General features: G+C 39.2%; 1 protein-coding gene across 2 annotated transcripts in view; it reads left to right on the top strand.

Annotated features, from left to right (window-relative positions):
- Positions 1–24,388, top strand: part of LOC108263837 (MAM domain-containing glycosylphosphatidylinositol anchor protein 1) — a 195,209-nt gene that overhangs the window by 86,944 nt on the left and 83,877 nt on the right. For both annotated transcript variants that reach the window (XM_017465013.3, XM_053679441.1), the window contains 2 exons: positions 14,403–14,599; positions 18,789–18,921. In XM_017465013.3, the coding sequence (XP_017320502.1) occupies positions 14,403–14,599; positions 18,789–18,921 (330 nt within the window). The remainder of the gene's footprint in view (positions 1–14,402; positions 14,600–18,788; positions 18,922–24,388) is intronic.

Here is a 24,388-nt window from a genome sequence, read left to right as displayed (position 1 = left end):
AAGTATAAAGAGAGAGCACATATGGCTGAAGTCTCCAAAGTGCATTTTAGAAAGGCTGTAGACCAGGGGTGTCCAATCTTATGCGGAAAGAGTTGGTCTGAGTGCAGGTTTTCATTCCAACCGAGCAGGAGCCACACCTGATTCCACCTGTTTATTCAATTGAGCTTGGCTTTCAATAGACTCAGGTGTGGCTTCTGATTGGTTGGAATGAAAACCTGCTCCCACACCGGCCCTTTTCTGGATAAGATTGGACACCACTGCTCTAAGCGAATACACTCAATTTTCCCTTCTATTTACACAACAACCCAAGAGCTTTGTTGCCCTGACACTTGCTCCTTATAAGAAGGCTTTTCTGGCCTTTCCACCACTGTGGCACTTGACAGAAAGGTAATGGGAAACATAATTCTCTTGCTTTCCGTCGGACTCGGTGCAGTGGTAGGGCTATATTTTCCAGTTTACTTTTGGGAAACATTGTCCTATAAACAGAACTTTGCCAATATATTTTAATCGTTCAGGTTGAAACCTTTTCCTCTGGTCAGTTTCTCAGTATCGTTCGGCTGCGATGTGTAAGCATCGTCTCGTTCTCGACCGGCGTGTTGTAGTTTGTGTCATCATAATTCAATCATGCTTTCTTAGACTTGATGTATTGTTGTTTTATTAACTCTCTGGTTGGTCCAGACATTCCTTAACTGGGTAATGTTGTTGTTTTTTTTTTTTCTTCTCTTCTTCTTCTTTGCCAGAAATGTTTACAGTACAAGTTGTCAGGACTGGAATCTTGTGGGATGCAGCAAAAAAGGTTTTTTTTTTTTTTTTTTTTTTAAATTTGAATGAATTTTATTTAATTGATATTATTTTTGTGAAATTTTGTGTCAAAACAAAACCCTCTTAGGATTTAAATCCAGATAGATGTACAGATATTTGGAGCTCTAAACAACTACAGATTTGTAGCTAGCAGCAAAAGCTAATTTTCTACTGTTTTCCTGAAAGTCATGAGAGATTCATCCAAATTCCAAACTTACAAGCAATGGATTATTATTATATTTATATATATATTTTCAGTTTTATATAAACTAGCAAGAACGCTAACTCTGCGTGGTTGTCTCAGATGCCTCTTAACATTTCTGCTAACATTTTTAATTTTCTTTTTTGACCACATCTATAATACCCTAGGAGGTGTATTACACAATTTTTGCACTCGGAGAGAAAGAGTGTTATACTTTTTGAAGAATTAAGGTAGAAGTAAAAGAAAAAGAGACTGTAAGGTGGTGGGGGAGATAAGGTTGAGAAGTTTATACAGTAGTATATCATGTATACCCGGCATGGGGCAAAGCCACTAGTAGTAAACGAGATCCTCGAGGATGACCAGCCGATAAAAACAGAAGGAGGATGGAAATAATGTTTAAAAGCATAGGATCATAACCGGTAGACATATCGAGATGTATCCAAAGTCTAGATTTGGATTCTCAGATTAACAAACCCTATACAGTATATTCATATGTATAGACTGCACCTAACTACTAAATGCTTTCATTTTCTTGACTGTTTTGAATCAGTATGTAATTCTGCATAATAGTGTATCAAATCATCACAAATCTGCCTGAAGGTTTGGTATGTTGTGCATTCTGAATGCTTTTCTGCTCACCATGGATGGAAAGAATGGTTATTTGTTTTGTTGACCAAATGTCGTATTATTAAAGTCTTTTTTTAAATGTTGTTTTGGCAAAATATATATGTATATATAGATATATGTAAAAATCTGAGAATACATCTGAAGGTTAAGAACTTTGTGAAGGCCCAGCAGTGGATTTTTTGGCAGTCATGGTATTTGAACTCGCAATGTTCCAGCCACTAGAACAGAACTATAACCACTGGGTCTAGAGTCAAACGTGAATTCGGTTCATATCAGTTTAATCTAAACTGCTCTGAGTGGAATCAGATGTGTTGGAGCAGAGTAAAGCACTAAAGTGTGAGGAACTGAACCTGTGGAGAGTATCAGTAATGGGAAGCAGCGCTACCTTTTATCAGAACAGCTTCAGTCTATGCCGCAATGTTGTTATGCATATTTTGAGCAATGCCTTATGGGAAATTGAACAGTTCCTCAGGAAAAAAGAGACTGTTAAACATCTGTGGTGAGACTCTGTGATTTCCACCATTGTCTTTCAAAAATCTAACAGTCGACTCGTCTTATTTTTCTATGCATTCCATCCTGTACTTATTTTTGACTAAAGTGTCTTTAGTTTGTTCTAGTGTGTAATGATGTAAAGGTTAGCAAATAGCATCTGTTCATTGGAGGATTATTCTATGAACGTGTTTACATTTAATGTCAAAAAAGCCATCTTTCATTAAATATCCTTAGACAGATATAGATCTTTCTTTATTGTTTAACCTTTTGATCTTTTTGTTTAAAAAAAAAAAAAAAATCACAAAAATACTCTGCTCTCAAGGATATTAAACAATTGCGCAAACACAGGTTTATTAAAAAAAAACTTTGCTAAATATAGGTGTGCAACAATTATTTGCACCCTTTTAGTCAATACTTTGTGCTAGCTCCCTTTGCCAAGATAACAGCTCTGAGTCTTCTCCTATAACGCCTGATGAGGTTGGAGAATACATGGCAAGGGATCGGAGACCGTTCCTCTATGCAGAATCTCTCCAGATCCTTCACATTTCAAGGTCCACGCTGGTGGACTCTCCTCTTGAATTCACCCCACAGGTTTTCAATGGGTTTCAAGTCAGGGGACAGGGATGGCCATGGCAGGACCATATTTACCAAGGTTGGCAATATTAGTGATGGGCACTGCAGATGGGTAGGTAGATATTGTTGACAGACAGACAAATATGGTTAGTAAACAGACAGACATTGTGGTCCTGATGGAGAGACATATATATATATATATATATATATATATATATATATAGATATAGATAGATAGATAGATAGATAGAAAGACACAGACAAAAAGAAAAACAGACATTGTGGTCCAGATGGATGGATGGATAGATGTATATCTGTCTGCCTGTCAACAATATCTATTATGGTACAGAGAGATTGTTGGCAGACAGACAGATAGATGGACAGACAACAGACAGACAGATATGGTTCATAAACAGACAGACACGCATAGGGGTCCAGATAGATAGATAGTCATTGTGATCCAGACAGACAGATGGAGTTTATATTCTGACTCTATTGTACATACTTTATTAGGAGAACAACTCTGCTTAACAAAAAAAAAAACTTGTCACATCTCTTGTTTATTTACAGCTGTGCAAAACAGTCAAGTGGATGTCTTCACTAAAGTAACAGCATGAAGTAGTTATTTAGAAAAGTCACCAGTCTGCATTTCCGCTCACAGAATGTTCACAGTCTATAGCGACATCAGCGTGAATAACAGCACCATGAATTTGTTGACAATAAGGACATCTTCACTAAAATAATTTAAATTCAATTCAGTTTTATTTGTAAAATGCTTTTAAAAAAAAAAAATAAAAATCAACATTGTCCCAAAGCAGCTTTACAGAAATACATGTATTCAGAATTTTAAATGTATGAGTTTGTTCCTAATGAGCGCGACGGTGGCAGGAAAAAAAAATCCCTGAGACGATATGAGGAAGAAACATTGAAAGGAACCAGATTCAAAAGGGAACCCATGATTTATCTCGGGGACGACGGATAGTATAATTATAAATAAATCCCTTCCATAAATGTGCTAATACTTCATGGTCAAATAGTGCAGATGTATAACCAGGAACAATCATTACAGTTTTTACATGAAGTCCGTATTGTTGAACTTCTCCACTGTTCACCCATGGAGGCTTGCGTGCAAAACTGTTTGTGGTAATTGCAGTGCTTAAGCTATAATAGCAATTGTAGTCCTGACCACCATAGCATAACTGTTCATATGAATTGAGGTCCAAAGCCATCTTTATGGTTTTTAAGTGGTACCATCATCAGCAGTCCCAGTGACCTCCAGGCTTCCCCACTTGGGCCAGCCTCAGCAGCAGCACGTAACATCCGACTGATGAGAACTCCAACCAGAAGTAGGGCATCAGGGTGGATCAGGAAAGTCTGGAGACCAGAAGGAGTCAGGATCACTGGTATCTCAGGAGTATCATGTGTAGCTCGACAGAAAGAGAGAGGGAAAGAGATTATTAGATATGCTTATTGTCCCGCAGTAGTTAAGGACAATGTACTTTGCGTGGGTGCTAGCACGGATTCCGGCAAGACTAGCTATGACGGCATAACTAAAAGGGAGAGCCAGAAGGTAACGCAGACATGAGGGCTCCCTGGGACATAAGGGAGTCAGCCACACCACCATCAACAAACCTGTGTGAACGTGTGAAAAAGGGGAGGGGAGGGTTCTTTACACATTCCTCAACTTTATTAAGTTGGTGTCTGTCATCTCGCTTTGCTGAAACATACTGTGTCTCATCAGCACAACAGTGGAAGCTAATTCCATGTTTTATGAATAATTTGACCCAGAGGTAGCGTATATCAAGTGAAAAAACCCCAAAACACTGGGCATAAAACAGAACCTTGCAGAACACCAAACTTTACCTCAGTATGCACAGAGAAATCTCCATTTACCTCTACGAACTGATAACGATCAGTCAAGTAAGACCCGAGCCAGGAGAGGGCCCTTAATGCATTAATCCCAAAAGCTGCATTAAGGTCAAGCAACACGAGCAAGGAGACACAACCCTGATCTATAGCACAGAGCCAGCGCTGGTTAAAGTGGTAAATGACCTATTACTGGCCTCTGCCAATAATGGGTCATTTACCACTTTAACCAGCGCTTTAGTCGCGTGATCAAGTTCTTCAGGATCAGACGGTAATCCAGTCATAGCTGATATCTCTGGGATCTTATTGATCAAACTCTGTGCAGTAGCTGACGTGAATGTACGTTTGGCACGGTAGTGTGGAAAGGTGCAAAGATTATGATCAATACGCAATTCTTTCCAATTCATTCCCCTCTCCTGCTCTCCTCTACATTTTCCTGAGTAAATTGAGCTGTATGATGTTGCTTTGCTCTGTAGGATCTGACGTCTTGTGCTTTATCTCAGAGTTAACGCAAGCCTGCCTAGTTATTCCCTCTCGGGGGTCTGGAGAAGCTCAGAGATGTTAGTGCAGACAGGGGCAGAGGCGCTTGTCATAGTAACGTTGTAATTTTTTGTTGTAGAACTTTATTGTTGGTACCAGTTTGGTTGGTGTCAAAGAGTTGTCAGTTTGGCCTAAGTGTGTTCTGGTAGTTTTGGAGTGACATTTACTTGATCAGTCATGACAGGACTACAGGTTAGAGTTAACATATTTCATTCGGCTCGCGCTACTATCAGGGCTGCTGTTGTCGAAAATTGAAACACCTTCTGACCAATCCGATTCGAGAATTCGACAGTGCTGTGTTATCAGATGATGATGATGATGACGATATTTCAAATACAATCAGTTAAAACGTTAAATAAAATAAAAACAGGCCCAAACAAGTGAGGCTCTTGACCATAATAACAAGGTTTGTTTACAAATCAGCAAATGCGATTTCTAATAACGGCGAGCATTTTTGCCGTCTTCAATGGTCTGCTGTTAGTATTTGCTTGGAATTCATTCCGCTTGGGTCACACGAAAAAGAAATAATGTTTTAGAGCAAACTATTTTGAGCCGAGTTTTACGTTCTTATCAGCAATAGAAAAAAAAACATCCATCCATCTAGCCATTTATCTACCCTTCCATCCATCTATCCATCCACCCATTCACCCTTCCATCCATTCATCCTACTCTATTCACCCATTCCTTCATCCATATATCCAGCCATCCTACTCTATCTATCCATCCATCCATACAAGTAATAATAAACTATATAACAATAGTAAATTGTTGTAAATCCTTCCATCAGTCAGTCCGTCCATCCATCCATCCATCCACTCACCTTCTATACATATATCCTTTCATCCACTTATCCATTCATTCCCTCACCCATTCATCCATCGTTCCATCAGTCTATCCATCTAATCAACCAACCATCCACCCATCAACTCACTCATCCACTCACCCATCCATCCATTAATTTATCCATTCATCCATCCATCCAACTAATCATTAACTATATAAAATAGTAAATTGTGGTAAATCCATCCACTCACACACTCATCCATCCATCCATTGTGGAAAATAGGAACATGTAGTAAAAGCGTTACACCACTTCATTGATTATTGTCCTATACAGCACAGCACACCCTGTTGGGAAGTGGGGGGTTCAGTGGTTGGGCCTTTGCACCACAGATCAGAAGGTCATGAGTTCAAATTCCAGCACTGCCAAGCTGCCATGATTGGGTCCTTAAGCATTATCTTTAACCATCAAATGCTCAGATATAGCCTCAATCCTAATCGCTTTGGATAAAAGTGTCGGCCAAATGAGCAAATGCTGTCAAGTTTTATTCTCGCATATTATTTGGTACGTGTCACTTACATTTATCTATTTAAAATAAACCATTAAGTCATCAAACACATCTATTTATTATACAGTATATTCTGAAAAGAATAATGAAACGGTTGTATGTTGATTTGTAGGATTCTGGCCACTTGATTTTTTTTTTTTTTTTTTTTTTTTTGGTCCTCTTGTCTGATTAAAGTAATACACGGTTTAAATGCAGTATAACATGTAGTGCTGTTTATGCATTAAGGGATCCTAGAATATATAGAGTTAATAGTATAGGATATTGAGTCTATCAGTGCTGCATTTCATTATTGAACGCCTGAAAGGGGTCAATAGCTTGTTCAGTAAGACGGATGACATGGCAACCAGATGCACTCTGCAGTAAATTTTTTTTTTTTTTTTTTTTTTTTTTTTTTTTTACAAAAATAGGCACCGTTTAACAGTAACCATTACTCTTATAGGCCAATTAAAAACCGCATTACCACCTACCATCTGTAGCTGACGACCTGAGCTGTGATCTTTCTCTCTCTCTCTGTGTGTGCTTTCATACCTGTGTGACAAAACCCAAAAATCTAGGCCAATTAACAGGCCTAAGTGGAAGTACACGCAGTTATAGAACCTTTCTATTGTAGCTCCATTTGGCTCTTTCCTGAACACTTAACTTTTTAGCAAGTGTTGACCTTGGAAACACTTGGCTCACCTTTGACCCCCTTCAGCTAAACAGTGTGATTCCCAAGCCCTGACTGGTGCTTTAATTAAAGAGTGTGAAACATGGTGGTATCGAGCAAGTCTCGCTACATAAATAAGTGTTTATTGCAAGAGAGAACTGTTTGAAACGAGTTTAATAAACCGAGAGTGCGCTGGAAGCTGCTCCGCTGCACATAAAGCTGCCATGAATAATAAGAATGAACAGAATAGTCAAGCCTGCAAAGGTTTATTGAATAGCAAGAAGGAATTAAGATGAAGGTAATGGCAAAAAAAAAAAGGAGAGAAGCCCTTGCTGTTAGGAAGTCCTAGAGGAAAAAAAGCAAAGACTTTTGTTAACTCTGTTTCTAACCACTAAACATAATGAAAAATGGAGAAATGAGGTTCCAAGTGGCGCGAAACTAAAGCACGGGAGGACTATTGGATCTGAGCTCAATAGAGTAGATCGGATACTTAACATTTCAGGAGCGTGAAAGTAAAGTGAACAGCGTCTGTGTTGTCTGGAGATGGGATTTTAGGCTTTTCCTGCAAGCAGCACGTGATCCGCTTCTTTTGGCTTGGCTTTAATTTCGCGTTTTAGTTTCGTATTAAAAAAAAAAAAAAAAAAAAAAAAAAAATCTGACCTGGCAGTAAAAGTGACGGACAAGCTGGGTTTCAGAAAAGAGGCACGGTAGGAACTCGCTGAAAACCAAATTAATGAATTATCTTTATGCAGATTGCCTCTTTGGATGTTAAAGTCTCTCGGAAATGGCTTCTTAGCTCATTAGATTCCATATGCCGGCATATTTCCTTCTTAAACAGGAAGTCAAAGTGCTTGGCGGATTTACACAACATCCAGTAGCATTCCAGATACGTCACGTTCCTAACAAATCTAAACAAACCCCTGAGCGGTGAGATGTATAAATACGGAGCGCATAAAAACGTTCGAGAGCCTTTAACTGACGGAGGAACCCTGATGGGGTGTAAAGATAGAGGTGTGTTCTCGCTCTGTCTGAGAAAGGCGACATATATTCCAGCGTAGAGAAAAGAGCGGGGTGAGCAGGTTAAGGGATAAGGACGTGGCTCAAGAACCCAGCAGTTCTAGTTTAGCAGTGTCGGGATTTGATCTCACAAGCTTCTGAACAACAGCACAAAGCCTTAACCACCGAACCTTTTACTACATATGTAAAGTACTCACTCTTCAATGCGATTTTAAAAAGGCTATTTAAATTGTAAATGCAGTAATGCTTGTGGCTCATTTTTAGAAGGTTATTAGGGATTAGGAAAAAAATACCAAATGTATTATTCAACATAGATTTAAAAAAAAACAAAAAAAAAACCCCATTATCCTCAGTATGTTAATGGAAAAACAAAATTGTTTTTTTTTTTTTTTTTTTTTTTTTTTTTTTTGAGTCTGCTTTTAAAAGACACTAAAATGGACCTATTATTAGGAATCGATTCATTCTGAATTACCAGACACATCAAACTAAGGATGAGATACAATCGAAAATCCGCCATCCCCGTCACTATGAAGGTTTAACAATTGATTCCTGGCTAAATATTTTACTTAAAATGCCTTGACCCCTGAACGATCCCTTAAACCTGATGGCCTCAGGCTCTCCAGCTGTGTCCCCTTTTTAAAGCAGAAAGCAAACAAGGTAATTAGAACTCCTCCTAAATCCCAATGAGCTGAACTTTCACACCTAAGCAAATGATAAGCCCAAGCTTTAGGACAAGTTATATTAAAATTCCTCTGAATCTCAGGCATTGATCAAGGACCTGCGGATCAATAAATTTCTCAGCTGCATAATTAATCTATTAAAAAAAAGAAAAGAAAAAAACAGATCTGCATTGCTATTTGATTATTGCCTCACCTGAAGGCATCGTTTAAACACATTATGGATCCAGAGCACATTAGAAGCAAGTGCTGAGGGGCAAAGCTGACTAATTGATGAAAGTGAACTGACTGTGTTTTCCACGTAGAACATATATTAACAACATTATAAGGTGATGAAGGTGATGGAGCTGTAAAAGGATCTGTTATCCAGCCTGACTTGGACACGTGCCATATTTATGCATGTGTTCATAAACATCCTATTTCTTTTTCATGTGATTCATATTCACGAGGATTCATTTTCATGTGATTCCTTTACCTTTTCTCTTCTCTCCTCCCTTCCCGTTCCCAAATATTTCATTGAGGAGAAGAAGAAGAAACAAATAAAAACAAACAAACAAAAAAAAAAAGGAAAACAAAATAAACCAACCGATATCAAGAGTTTAACGTAGTCTCCTGATTCCTCCGCTGAAATAAAGTCCTTCTGAACACCGTTATATGTGATGCGAAGCCGAGCTGGGTGAAGTATTCCATAGCGAGCGCCCTCAATACTACGAAGTTGACGCCGAACCTCGTTAAACGCAGCTCGGGCCCGGGCTGTCTTGACTGTGTAGTCAGGGAAAACGGAGATGGTCAGATCCCTCGTTTTAATCTGCTGGAGCTCTCTCGCACGGCGTAAAATATCAACACAGTCACTGCGATAGTGGAATCTGCACACGATAGCTCGTGGGCCCTATTTCTTTTATTACAGACCAGAGGGTGGGACCAAGATCTCTTCAACCATTGGTTTGATATCACTTGAAACATTTACCGTCATTGAGACATTCTTAGGGAGGAGCCTTTTGCTTTATTTTGGTATATGCGAGTTAATAAATGTCGGGCGAAAAATGTCAGTGGTGTAATTAAGCATCACTTTATGGGCATGAGCTTCCATGCTGCGCGCTGTAAGATCCCTAATGAACTATTTCACCTGAGCTCTGTGTCATGTTACACTATTTAAGGACCGCATTTCAAGACCCTGAAATAGTGCAATAAGACGCAGAGGTATTATTTTTGCGCTATATTTATTTTCGTCATTAACGGCGTAGTCTTAAACGACATTTCACGTTCCTCCTCTTGGTGGTGCACGAGTCTGGGTTTGACGAAAGTCATTTGCAAGGAATAACACATGACGGGCTGTACTGTTATAGAAAAATAATCAACACGCTTATAATTTTCCAATAACAGCACTTCACCAAAGTGTTTTATTCCTCTTATACCACAGCAAATGGGCAGCTATGTATAGTTAATGTTGTGCATCCTCCGCAGAACACGTTCGTTCCTGTCATCACTTATGTTCTAGCAGCTATAAATTATAAAGTCAGTCACTTACCTGCTTCTCTTGTTTGTCCTCTCATGAAGTTGATATTAAAAAACAAAACAAAAAAAAAAGATGCCAAAATGTTACAGAAACCACCAAGCCCACCATCCTATAGAGTTTCCTGTCAGGAAACATAAAGGAACCGCTAGATCTAGACACTGGAGGCCTCCTCAAGAAAACTTCACCATATCAAAAATTACCTATAAAATTACAAAATTTTATATATATATATATATATATATATATATATATATATATATATATATATATATATATATATATATATATATATATATATATATATAGTACAAATCCCTGAGAATTACCTGCTACTTTTGAGATTATAACATATTAAAAGGAGTGCGTTGATATAAACTTGTGATTTGCCTTGCACCTGGAACTATTGTCAGAGCTGCTGTTATAGAAAATTCATCAAAATGAAGAAATAGAGTGCTGCTGCATTAAAAAGACACAGTAAAGGCATATCCAAAGCTGTACAGAATGTCAGCGTGGTATTTCAGCCTGCAGTAGCAGTGTGCGCTTTAGTGTTGGTTAAAACGAGTGTTAGCTAATCACTAAAATTAGTGTTGGTTAACATTCAAACGTTGTCAAAGTTCTAACTGAAGCAGACTGTAGCAATGACCATCCTGTTGGATTTATGAACGTGGCAGTGCATGCAGGGCGGTACAGAGACATTTAATGGAGTTGTTGTGAATGCTTTTGGAAATATATTGTCTATATAAATTTTTTTTTAAATTAGATTTTCTTTCTTTCTTTCATTTCCTGATTTGCATTTTAAGCCCTGCCCACTGTCTGAGTATTTCCAAATGTAGGCACTGTGTAGAGTCATGAATAATTGACAAGCTGCAGACTGGATCAAAAGCATGGCCTGCTTCAGTTTGTGTTCCTCTGTGTATAGAAGTTTGTGCGCATGCGAATTAGGGGTTGTGTAGATATTCACTAGCCGCTGCAGTGGAGATGTCGACTAGTCGGGGCGGGGGGGGGATCTTAAATAAAAAAACTTTTATTTTGCTTTATTGAAGGATCGTCACGTTGATTTTGAGATCAAATCCTTGCACTCTGATATATAATGAATTCCATCGTGACTGATGTGGTGCGAAAGCGTGCCTTCATTGCCTGGCGGTCGCGCTGTCCAGCTCGCAGAGGCCGATCTCGACCTCTTTTTGGATGCTTCTGAATTTGGAAATTTGAACACGGTGGTAAAAACCTCCTGGATGCTGCTGTTGACGTAGCGCATAGCGTCCTCCGTCATCGAGTTATAAGGATGGCTCTGTCGATGGACGTGAGCGTCCATGTTGTGCGCTGTACTGTAACGATTTTCGCCGAGTCGCCGCGTTGTCCACACATTTTATGATCTTTAATTAGGGTAATATGAGACAGGGTTATTATCTTGCACGTGTATTGCTCAATATATTACACGTTTGCATGGTTTATAGTTAGATTTTATGTTGTGGATCACCCGAGAGACGAGTTAGTTCCTGTTCCCACCTCCAGTCATTTTCCAGAGAAAACGGAACGCGTGACCCGGGACCGAGAGCGCTCACGACCATCATCATCACATCAATGATGATCAGAATTACTTTTAAAAACCGTTTATTATTAGTCTTTGTAGTACGAGCCCTTGTGTATGAGCAGTTCCTATAGAAACCGTATCATACTGTATTAGTATGATCACGTCAGTATTAACCTGTCGTTCGTGTTACAGCCAGAACTACCTGTGCTGTTAGGTAAAAATAATGCACACGTTCTGACCAATCAGATTCGAGCATTCGGCCGCGCTGGGGTGTAACCGAATTTAACTCCACACAGTTTTAGTTTGAACTCCGGAAATGATGCAAGACCTAAAATGACTGATCTACTAATAAAAATGTATGCAACCCGTAATATTGGCTGGAATTTAAAAAGCTGTTGTGTTTATTTATTTATTTATTTATTTTTTGTATTTCGACGAGGTCTATTAAACACTCAACGACTTGTTTCCGAGCTCGCTTGGGTCACGTGACCGTGACGCCACACGATCGTGACCCAGGGCGTGAAATCGATCCCTCTCCTCGTTCATTCCAGTGAGCCCGTCGCTCACTGCTCATTTAGGATTTTAGTTTTAAATGAGGTTTTTCTGCAGGCCATCTACTGTGATTTGATTTATGGATCAGCTGATTTGCTCGTCGTGGTCGTATAAGAGTCCGCGCCGTGTATTAACAGCGGCTGTATATCATTCACGCCGCTGACCTAATCAAGTTTTGTCCAGCGTGTGACATGAATAGAAAACAGGCACTTTTAGGAGAAGCAGTTTGGGCCATCCTTTAGGGTGTTGATTATCGCTCACTTTCACTCCTGCCTTACATTTCGAATCTGCCATCTCTCGTTCCATTTCTGTGCGATGTGTGAGCATTTCCCGGCGAGATCTTTACAGTACAATAGCTTGAACAACCCTTCGCTGCTCGCTCCTTTCCACCTACACATTTATTCTGTATTTTATTTGGATTAATTGCACGCACGCTCCAGAGAGCACGTACTTGGATACACATGTTGTATCTCTTGTGGATCAGCACGCATATGCGCATACACACACTCACACCCCTCCTCCATCTCTTTCTCATTCTCTTCACACTTTATCACGGCGCCTCTCAGTTGTCTCGCTTTCTCCGCCGCTCTGTAGCTCTTGTGATATTGAGGTTATCGGTTGCTCTCTCCGGTTGTGGGGTTTTTTTTGGGTTTGTGTGGTTGAATATATGCATCCAGGTCAATAATTCATACCAAACTGGAGTGCTTTGTCAAGTGTCTGTCTCATTACTGACATTTATCGATTTAAGTATTTATTTATTTATTTATTTATTTTTTTTAATCATGAAATGGTTAAACGGGAAGGGAAATTTTCTAGACGCTAATCACGTTTAGATCATCGAGCAGTCAAGCGGATGGAGCTACACGAGTACAATATCACAAACACGGCATATGGGAGCGGGAATTAAAGATTTCTCCTCAATCGTTTTTGCTGTTATTGCTTCAACAGACAGTTTCTTTCATGGACCAATGAACATATGATAAGGTAATTTGTTTGGGGAAAGCAAAACACTTATTTATTTATTTATTTATTTATTTATTTATTTATTTATTAAATGGCAAAAGAAGACCAGAAAATGAATTGTTTCTGTTCAGGATTCAATAAGTATATGCACTTGTAAAGGCCTTTAGGTCTCAGTGATTACAGGGGAGCCCAGGAAATTGGGATGCTGATTTCTAACACCAATGCTTGTGTTAAATCGTAAATCGAAGAGTCTAAATAATCAACAAGCATTACCAGTTGTTCATACCATCAATGAAGAAAATGAAGCCCACGGTGATCAAACACCAGCTGGCGGCTGTGGATCAGGTGGTAGAGGTGGGTCGTCCTCTAATCGAAGGGTTGGCGGTTCGATTCCCGGCCCGCGTGAATCCACATACGGAAGTGTCGTCGGGCAAGACGCTGAACCCCAAGTAGCTCCCGATGGCACGTTAGCGCCTTGCATGGCAGCTCCGTGTGAGTGTATGGGTGAATGAGAACCAGCGTAAAGCTCTTTGGATAAAAGCGCTATATAAGTGCAGACCATTTACCATCAACGTGAACGACAGCTTTTTGTGGTTTTTCCGTATCGAAATTCGGAGCTGAGCCTGAAGCGGAAGTTATGATATTTACACACAGAGAGCTTAAAGTTATCAACATTAACATTATGAATATGGTGCAATTGATTTTTAAAAAAAAAAAATTCAAACAGACATGTTCATAATCGTTGACTGAATAAACATTGGTCAGTACAGGGTGTTGTGGATCATGAGCATGTGCATATGGTTTATTAATGCGGAAGTTCAACGTTTGTTCATGTTCGTAGCATAATCTCCACAATAACCATAAAAAAAGAGCCCTGTATCTGTGGAAAAACGTAGACATTGATGCAGTCATTCACACAGCCCTGGTCAGCGTGATCATCATTTTATCCTCCTATGATGTCAATAAGAAATAATCTAGACTATTAGTCATGACCTGTCTGTCCTGTGTGTGTGTGTGTGTGTGTGTGTGTGTGTGTGTGCATTGTAGACTTGGATAAGCCCATGCTCACGGTACACCAGACTATCAGTGATGTGAGAGGCAACTACTACCAGGAGAAGACGGTGTTTCTGCGCTGCACGGTCAACTCCAACCCTCCGGCTCGCTTCATCTGGAAACGAGGCAGCGTTTCCATCGAACAGAGCAAAGACAACGGTGTGGACATCTACGAACCTTTATACACACAGGTACATGACGGCCACGTACGCGCACGACATTTCATCAATTCTCATATTTTCACAAGTTATTTTCAAATATACGAGGAGGGGAAATCAGAACGATGTTTTTAGGTTGTTTTGATAAGCTGCGAAAGCTAGTCCGCCGTTTCTTGGCATTTAGGTTTTCTGAGAATCCAGCTACATCAAAATCAAAAGTCATCATAGTTATCCAAGTCAGAAATCATAGCAGGGGTCAGTGAACAAGCAGACATCAAAGCACGAGGAAAATCCATACTCTTCGAACTGGAAAAAGATCTGCGAGTCAAAACCAGGAAACCGGGCCAAAAAAAGGGCTCGGACTTAATGGACATGAAAGCACGATAAGACTCCGCAACCAGACAGAGAAACGGACGGGTTTAAATAGACAAAGTAATCAGAAGATAATACAAAACAGGTGAGAACAATCAACACGCAATAAAGAAATAATCCAATGACAAGACACGGGCTGAGAGATAGGACTAGAATCAAAACATGTATGGTGATCAAAACAAAAACATCCAAGTGTGCTCGTGCTGGAATCGAAGAAGAATCTGAGGAAGAAGAGAAGACGACGAAGAAAGGGGTATTACATGACATTATAATTTCTGTAGTAAGGTTTTACCATGATTGCGATTTGCACTGCAGCCAAACTACAGTCTGAAATTCCCTTTGACCAATCAGAATCGAGAAGTACAACGTTATACACAGAGGCATTTATTCGATTTCCCGTTCCTTTGTTTACAGAAACGGTACCATGAACATGTTTTCAGCGAGCTTGCAGAGCTCTGGTACATGACTATCTGCACCTGTACAGCAGGTCCAGACCGCAGGTCAGGGGAATGAACACGGTAGAGATGGAGCTTGAAACTAACAGGCTCCCCTTTGAAATTCTGTAGAGTTCTGTACCCTTAGAGGTGTAATTCCCCCCCCCCCCCCCCCCCCCTGCAAAGAAGTACAAGGTTTTTTTTTTTTTTTCTTAGTCGTCTTTAAAAATGCTTAAATATAGCACCCTGAACAGTTCTTTGGCTTGTCCACCAGGAACCCTTGAAAGCAAACTAGAGCTCAACCAAGATGGAAACATTTTGATTTTGTATGGGAGGCATGATGGTCACCTCACCTCACAGCTTCAGCTCAGGTTTGACCCTGAGATTGGGTTACTGTCTGTGCTGAGCTTTGCATGTTCTCCCGTGTCCTCAAGGGTTCCCTTTGGGTTCACTGGTTTTCTGTCCAGTTCCCAAAAACACACCTAGTGCTTCTGGGATTGGCTGAATGAAAAAATTCATCTGATATTGGGTCGTTATAGTGTTGTTGTTGTTGTTGTTGTTGTTATTATTATTATTATTATTATTATTATTATTATTATTTTTATTATTATTCATGGGAAGCAATGGCTATGAAAGTCTGCTTTTGTGAAAATACGGAAAGTTCAGTTTGTTCAAAAGGCAAGCCATTATTTCTGGGCGGCTGTGGATCAGGCGGTAGAGCGGGTCGTCCGCTAATCGTAGGGTTGGCGGTTCGATTCCCGGCCCATGTGACTCCACATACCAAAGTGTCCTTGGGCAAGACACTGAACCTCAAATTGCTCCCGATGTCAATTTAGCGCCTTGCATGGTAGCTCTGCTACCATTGGTGAGTGGGTGAATGAGACACAGTGTAAAGCGCTTTGGATAAAAGCCATTTATCATTTCTGAATCATTAGACCACCACACGTACACTTACTGTAATCTGTCGTTTATTTCAATTTAAGAAGCAATACACTAACCCACCCTGGTTGTGGTTCAATAATATCTCATTTGCTTAACATATCAGAGAAATCAAGCCCATTATTAACACGACTCAAACAGGTTATTTACTAAAATGTCAGAATTACTCATTATAAAAACCGGATGGTCACAATCAGTGAAATCATGGTTCATTCAAACGTAATGCCCTCTCGGTCATTCTAATTAGAATTATTATCATATTATTATTATAATTAATCTCTGTTTTGTGTTTGTTTATTATAATACATGCCCTTCCCATTTAAAGACCACGAGCCATTATCGAGGTGCTGGATTTGCACCAGAAGCCTGGTGAATATTTGGAAAGAAAAAGAAAAGTCTTGTTGTGCGAAGTGCATGCCGAAGCAGCGTGGTCTCTCCAGGGTCAGGCAGCAAGGATACCGGATGATGAACTCGGGATCTGAAAGCCGTTATTAAAGACCGGATTGCGTTCGCAGAAAAAACGAGGAGAAAGAGAGAATTGATGGCTTTTGTAATACTTCGTTGTAATGACATTTTAATGATTTTGCGCAATTGTTTACAAATAAAAAGTGTAAAAGGTGTGATCGCGTTTTGCTGTGAAACCCGTAAATTAGTTCTGGTACAGTCATCATCAGTCGCCACGGAATTCGTTGAATGGAGTTGCTGATTTTAACTGATTTTGGTGGATGGCCTCGTCTAAACAGAGTTGCAGTTGTGCCATAATCTTTCCTTAAAAAAAAAAAAAAAAAAATATATATATATATATATATATATATATATATATATATATATATATATATATATATATATATATATATATAAAAATTTTTATTATTATTATTATTTTTTAATGTATTTAATGGTACACCATGGCATGTTAAAAGTCTGGGCTTTTTTTTTTTTTTTTTTTAATTATTACTTATTATTTTTTTAAATAACCAAATGTGTTGATTGATAGTTTTTATTTATTTATTTATTTATTTTTTGGATCGCTCCTTGGTCTTCCTGATACTGTTTTTGTTTAGGATTTTATGTATTTAGTTATCCTTTTTTAACCAGGAAGATCCCATTGACAAATCACGATCTCTTCTTCCAGGGAGACCTGGTCAAGACGGCTTCAGCACAGAGATAATCACAGAAAACAATCCCCATAGGAAACGATTAATAAGATTAAAATCAAGAAAAGCACTCCCAAGTCTCTTTCAACACCGTTTGCAAACGCCGTTTAAAAGTACTCGGGGATGAAATATCTCTAGTTTCATTACATCTTGCAGATGGTTCCAGGCCCAGGGAGCATAAAAAGAACAAGTATGTTTGCCAAATTCTGAGTATACCTTTGGGACTTTTAACCGAATGTGTGATTGAGATCTAGTGTAATAACTATTTGTAGAAAAAGCTAAGAGATTAGAAATATAAGAGGGCAATTTACCTTGAAGCGCCTCAGCAATGAACATGTACGTTTGCAATTTCCGTCTCTGATGCAGAGGCGTCCATGCCGATGAGTCGTATAGTATACAGAAATGAGTATGTGAATCTGCACCATAAAGAAAGCCGCATGGATATAAACAAGGTCACCGTAATCGATTATAGATATCCACTGTTTTCTTTCTAGCCTCATGAGGAAAGCAGTTTTTTAATCGATCAAAGAACCCCAAATTTGGTTTAAGCTCCTTCAGCAGATTATCAATGTGTACATTAAAAGCTAGCTTTTCGTCCAACCACATACCTAAGTATTTACAACAGTCGCGCCATCTGAAGTTGAAATTACCACGCCCGTTACCTTAAAATGCGTACGACTAAAAATCATACGTTTTGTCTTTCTTTCATTTAAAATCAATTTCAACTGTAACGAATGCTGTTCTCCAACACATTTATATTCAGATCATGAGACACTTTAACTGCACACAGGTCGACGCCATGCAACCAATTACGGCAACTGGTTGCTCCAGAGCACATTTTCATAGCAACAGGGGTGAATACTTATGCAATCACAATCTTTTATTGGTCAATCATTGATAAACAGTTCGGCATAATGGGCTATTTTGCGACGCTTCATGGTGTATAAGCGCAGTTAAGTCCGTCGCTTCCAGGTCGTAACACCACTGCAAAGTGTAGAAAAGTTCAAGAGGGGTGAATACTTATGCAACACACTGTATCTATCTAACTCAGAATTTAGTTCCTTTTCACTTTTCTCCAATATGATCACTACTACTACTACTACTACTAATAGTAGTAGTAGTAGTAGTAATAATAATAATAAAGTAAATAAACAAACACCTGTTTTATTAACTATTTTAAAATCAGCAAACTTTCTTGTTTGTGACGAGTCGCGATGGGTTGAACACACAGCTATTACAGACTTTGCAGTTAAACAATTATCATTTTGCATTGTCGATTTAGCATTCATGAATTTAAACCCTGTGTGTGTGTGTTTACAGGGTGAGACTAAGGTGTTAAAGCTGAAGAACCTCAGGCCTCAGGACTTTGCCAACTACACATGCCAGGTGTCCGTCCGTAACGTCTGTGACATACCGGATACCTCGGTCACCTTCCGATTAACCAACGCCACCAGTGAGTTTTGCTATTCTTAATATTTCTCTGCTTTGCGATCCTTGAATCTCTCTCACACTCGAACTTGTTGACGTTTGTAAACCGTTTTGGCCAATCAGACCTTGCAGGGCGGAGCTCAATTTACTTAAAAAACCAAACACGGGATGCGTAACTATTTACATGGATTTGCATGAAACTTGAACGATGTTTAGGACTAGATTCCGAGGACATCTGTAGCGTCCGGCGCCGTAGTCATCCGTAGCGAGTGGAGTTCAATAAAAGCGTTTGTCAGATGGAGCTGATATTTGGTGTATGGTGCTGTAGGTGGATTTCTCATCATTCCTGGGTTCATTAACACACACAGCCACCATCAGCCAATCAGCTTAGAGCAGGCATTTCACAGGATTAGCTTTGAGGCACGAAACGGGAGCAGAATGTCTTTAATTATTTGTTTGTTTGTTTACTTACTGTCTCTTTCAAGTTCTGTGTAACTTGACAACTAGCACTGAAGGGTGCTTGTACCCTGCTGATCCTGTCTGCACCTGTGGTGGTGGTATTATTATTATTATTATTATTATTAGTAGTAGTAGTAGTAGTAGTAGTAATAGTAGTAGTAGCAATATTATTATTAGTAGTAGTATTAGTAATTTTATTATTACTATTGTTAGTATTATTGTTGTTGTTGTTGTTAGTATTGTTATTATTATTATTATTATTATTAGTAGTAGTAGTAGTAGTAGTAGTAGCAATATTATTATTAGTAGTAGTATTAGTAATTTTATTACTATTGTTAGTATTATTGTTGTTGTTGTTAGTATTATTATTAGTAGTAGTAGTAGTAGCAATATTATTATTAGTAGTAGTATTAGTCATTTTATTATTACTATTGTTAGTATTATTGTTGTTGTTAGTATTATTATTATTATTATTATTATTAGTAGTAGTAGTAGTAGTAGCAATATTATTATTAGTAGTCGTATTAGTCATTTATATTATTACTATTGTTAGTATTATTGTTGTTGTTAGTATTATTATTATTATTATTATTATTATTAGTAGTAGTAGTAGTAGCAATATTATTATTAGTAGTCGTATTAGTCATTTTATTATTACTATTGTTAGTATTATTGTTGTTAGTATTATTATTAGTAGTAGTAGTATCAATATTATTATTAGTAGTCGTATTAGTCATTTTATTATTACTATTGTTAGTATTATTGTTGTTAGTATTATTATTAGTAGTAGTAGTATCAATATTATTATTAGTAGTAGTATTAGTCATTTTATTATTACTATTGTTAGTATTGTTGTTGTTGTTGTTGTTGTTGTTAGTATTATTATTATTATTATTAGTAGTAGTAGTAGCATTATTATTATTATTATTAGTAGTAGTAGTAGTAGCAATATTATTATTAGTAGTAGTATTAGTCATTTTATTATTACTATTGTTAGTATTATTGTTGTTGTTGTTGTTGTTGTTGTTGTTAGTATTATTATTATTGTTGTTGTTACAACAACAACAAATTGTGATAGAACTGCACAGAGGAGCAAAAACACTGCCAGAAAGTGTAATTTGTTTTTCCACATACTACAAAATGCAACACATGAGAGATGCCCCAGCAATGAAGGAGTGACTTGTTTTTCTGTTCATTTTTTATTCTTTCTCTCTCTCTCTGAGCAACAAGTATACAGCGAATGTGAATCAGGAATGAGAAGAAAACAAACCAAACCCCCCCCAGCAGCTCACACAGGGCTCGCTGCAGGACTGTCGTCTTGTATATTTGTAAAATTTGGAGGAAAATATCCAGATCTTTGAGCGTTTGTGTCTGGGAGGCGAAGCTGAAGGTGACTCTGGATTTGCAGAGTCGAGTGCGCACCGTTTCATATCACAGTTGAAAGAGAGTGAAACTCCAAGCTAGTCCTCTAAACGTTAGTACGAAGCGGAGCGCCTCGATTTGAACACGTTCTTTAGATTACAGCGATTGCGTTAAAAGTGGGGGCTCGTCGTAAATAAAAAAACGTGATTGTAGTCGCTTTCCTTCTTCTTACCGTTCCTGTCGATTTGCTCTCGCATCTGCTGTTAGGACCATTTTCAAACGTGTGATGAGGGTTGTCCGTTCATATTAATTATATTCCCGTTATACCCCAGTGCTGTTGAAGCCTCATTTCCGATTGGTCAGAACGTGTCGATTCGCTTTCTCTGAGAAATATGAAGCCAACCTCACGTGAATACATATTAGGAGCACCATTTAGCCCTGGTAGCCATTTTTCAACATTAAATATGAGAAGACATGCACTTAACTATTGAAAGAAACCAGTCTTATCTTGTTATTTGCTGATATTGGTTGTATTTTGCTCTAAAATTAGTAGCAGGGTTGAGTTATTTATTTATTTATTTACTTATTTATTATTTTTTTATACCATAGATTTAGCAAATGGTTATCTAGCATCCATCCTAAAGGCATGAGGAAATTACAAACTGTTTCATGGTTTTCTTTTTATATTAGTCATTTACTTCCGGTCTATAATTTGCGTAACAAGGGTTGAATTTTCAAAGCGAATCCCAACAGTCAAGAGCACGCTATCGCCGAAAAGAACGACGAGAGATGAGAGAATGCACTTCTCTTCTTTTCCCGATCGTCCGGAGATTCTGATGATGCAACTTCCATGACTTGTGGAACGTTCAATATTTCATAGGGGCGAATGTGTTCATGGTTAAGTGAACGTTGTGGTCTAAGAGGTATATTTATCGTAACCTAGGGTTAGGGGAATCATGGAAAAAAAAATTGGAGGGTGGGGGGAAAAAACGCCAGTAGATGTTTCCGGTATTTTCATATATTTTATTGTATTTTTATATTTCAAGTGATTTAAAGTGTGATTATAATGGGCAGGACAGGGAGAAATGCAGTTTCCCATGTGCTGTAGGTTAACATGCTCATTAGATTGTTATGAAGGACACTTTAGCTTTGTTTACAATGTGTTTTTTTTTTTTTTTTTTTTTCCCTTTCACATGCATACACTATTCAGCCATAACGTTAAAATCGTTGACAGGTGAAGTGAATAACATTGATTATCTCGTTACAGCGGCACCTGTCGAGGGGTGGGATATATTTATTGGGCGGCATGTGAACAGTCGTGTTGGAATCAGGAAAAATGGGCAAGCGTAAGAATCTTTGACAAGGGTCAAATTGTGATGGCTAGACGGCTGGGTCAGAGCATCTCCAAAACAGCAGGTCTTATGGGGTGCTCCCGGTATGTAGTGGTTAGTACCTATCTAAAGTGGTCCAGGGAAGGACAACCTGGGAAGAAGGGAAGCTGGCGGAGGAAATGTGATGCTCTGGGCAATGTTTTGCTGGGAAACTTTACGTCCTGGCATTCATGTGGATGTTACTTTGACACGTACCACCTACCTAATCATTGTTGCAGACCAAGTACACCTCTTCCTGGCACCGGTATTCCATTGATAGCAGTGGCCTCTTTCAGCAGGATAATGCGCCCTGTCACACTGCAAAAATTGTTCAGGAACGGTTCGAGGAGCATGACAAAGAGTTCGAGTTGTTGACTCGGCCTCCAAATCTCAATCCAATCGGTCATCCGTGGAATCTACTGGACAGATAGGTCCGATCCATGGATGTCCCACCTCGCAACGTACAGGACCAGTCGGCGTTATCAGATCAGAACCATGTGCGAATGTGTATGGTGAGTGTCTGAGAAAGACTTAGACTTGATGATGTGCTGTTGAAGAGTGATGTGACAGGAAACGATGGGAGGAAATTAAACTGGAGAAACGAAAGAAACAGAGAAAGAGAGAGAAAGTTCTAGAAAATGGCGTTCAACTGGCGCAGCTGGTGCAGCTCTCTCACTCACATCAGTACTGGGCCGCAATTACAGTGCCGTCAATACTGCAAACCACTGGTCCCTATATCAGTCAGACAACTGGTAGAGGTTCTACACACACACACACACACACACACACACACACACACACACACACACACACACACACACACAGAAGTACTCACCTGCATGGCTAATCAGAGGAAGACCCGCAGCTACACACACATCATGGCAGGGCATGTGAGCATGCAGGCCACGAACATTGCCCCAGGCAGGATTTGTTCCCCTGCCACACACACACACACACACACACACACACACACCCTGCGTATCTACACATTATGTATGGCACTCCTGTCTCAGTCTTGGGGAGTTGGACTTCCACTGAAGCAACTTGCACCACTTTTGTGGCCACAAACACACACACACACAAACATATGCTAAAGGGCAGTCTAAAACAAACTTTTAGTCATGGCAGATAAAATCCTATGACATTTTTAAATCCATTTTGAAAATAAATACCAACGCTGCCGTCCTACACTAATGCACCATTTTATATTCTGGAGCTGTCTTGATTTGTGTTCAACCAATCAGATGCCGAGGTTTATTCATGATATGGACAGCAAAAATAGACAGTATATACTGTAGTAAAAAATACCCATTAGTCTAAGAGATGAGCATAACTGTTCCACTTGAAAAGAAATAACTTGTGGAGTAACCCTTCAGTCTGTTTACATTTAATACTGTGGAACGTCCATGAAATAAATTAGAATTCCGTGTGTGTGTGTGTGTATGTGGGTTGCAATCAAAATGATTCAACCCCAATTGAAAGCAATTGAAATAGTTCACCAGAACGAATGCTTCAAGTGGTTTCCCTAAATTCAATTGAAAATGCAACTTATAATGATTTCTCCAGTCTCAAAATGATTCAACCCCCTGAATAGAATCTCTCTCAACAGCACAAATATGCAAAACAGGTGTTGTCTCAAGCACACCTGATGCAACTAACTAATCAAGGGCTTCATTATCTGCACCAGGTGTGCTTGAGCTGGAACACATGAAATACCTGAACTGGCTAGGGGCAGAAAATGAATGAAATACCTGGACGGGGCAGAAAAAGGAAGCTATCGACGGCTGCAGGCACATTTCTGAGAAGGCAGGTTGTGAAAATCCCTCGAGTGACTGCAAAAGACTTGCACTGAGACTTGGTGGCAACAGGCACTGTGGTTTCAGCGAGCACAGTAAGGTACGTACTAAACGCAGAAGGTTTCCATGCCAATAACTCCAAAAACACAAGAAAATTACTCTCAAAATCATAAATAAGCCGCAGAAGTTTTGGGATTCTGTTCTGTGGAGCGATGGAACAAAACTAGAACTTTTCAGCACGATGGATTAGCGGTATGTCTGGAGGAAAACGAATGAAGAAAGAACAAGTCGAGCATGGTGGTGGCTCGGTGATGCTCTGGGGCTGCTTTGCATCCTCTGGCACTGGAAATCTGCAGCGTGCGGAAGGCGAGATGGATTCACTGAAGTATCAGGAAATCCTAGGAGAAAACGTCACGCCGTCTGTGAGGAAGCTGAAGTTCGGGCGTCATTGAACCTTCCAACAGGACGATGATCCCAAGCATACCTCAAATTCCACCAAGGCTTG

This window comes from Ictalurus punctatus, chromosome 3 (genome assembly GCF_001660625.3).
Source record: "Ictalurus punctatus breed USDA103 chromosome 3, Coco_2.0, whole genome shotgun sequence".
Lineage (NCBI taxonomy): Eukaryota > Metazoa > Chordata > Actinopteri > Siluriformes > Ictaluridae > Ictalurus > Ictalurus punctatus.
Note: the sequence above shows the minus strand (reverse complement) of the source record. Positions and strands in the feature narration are given on the sequence as shown.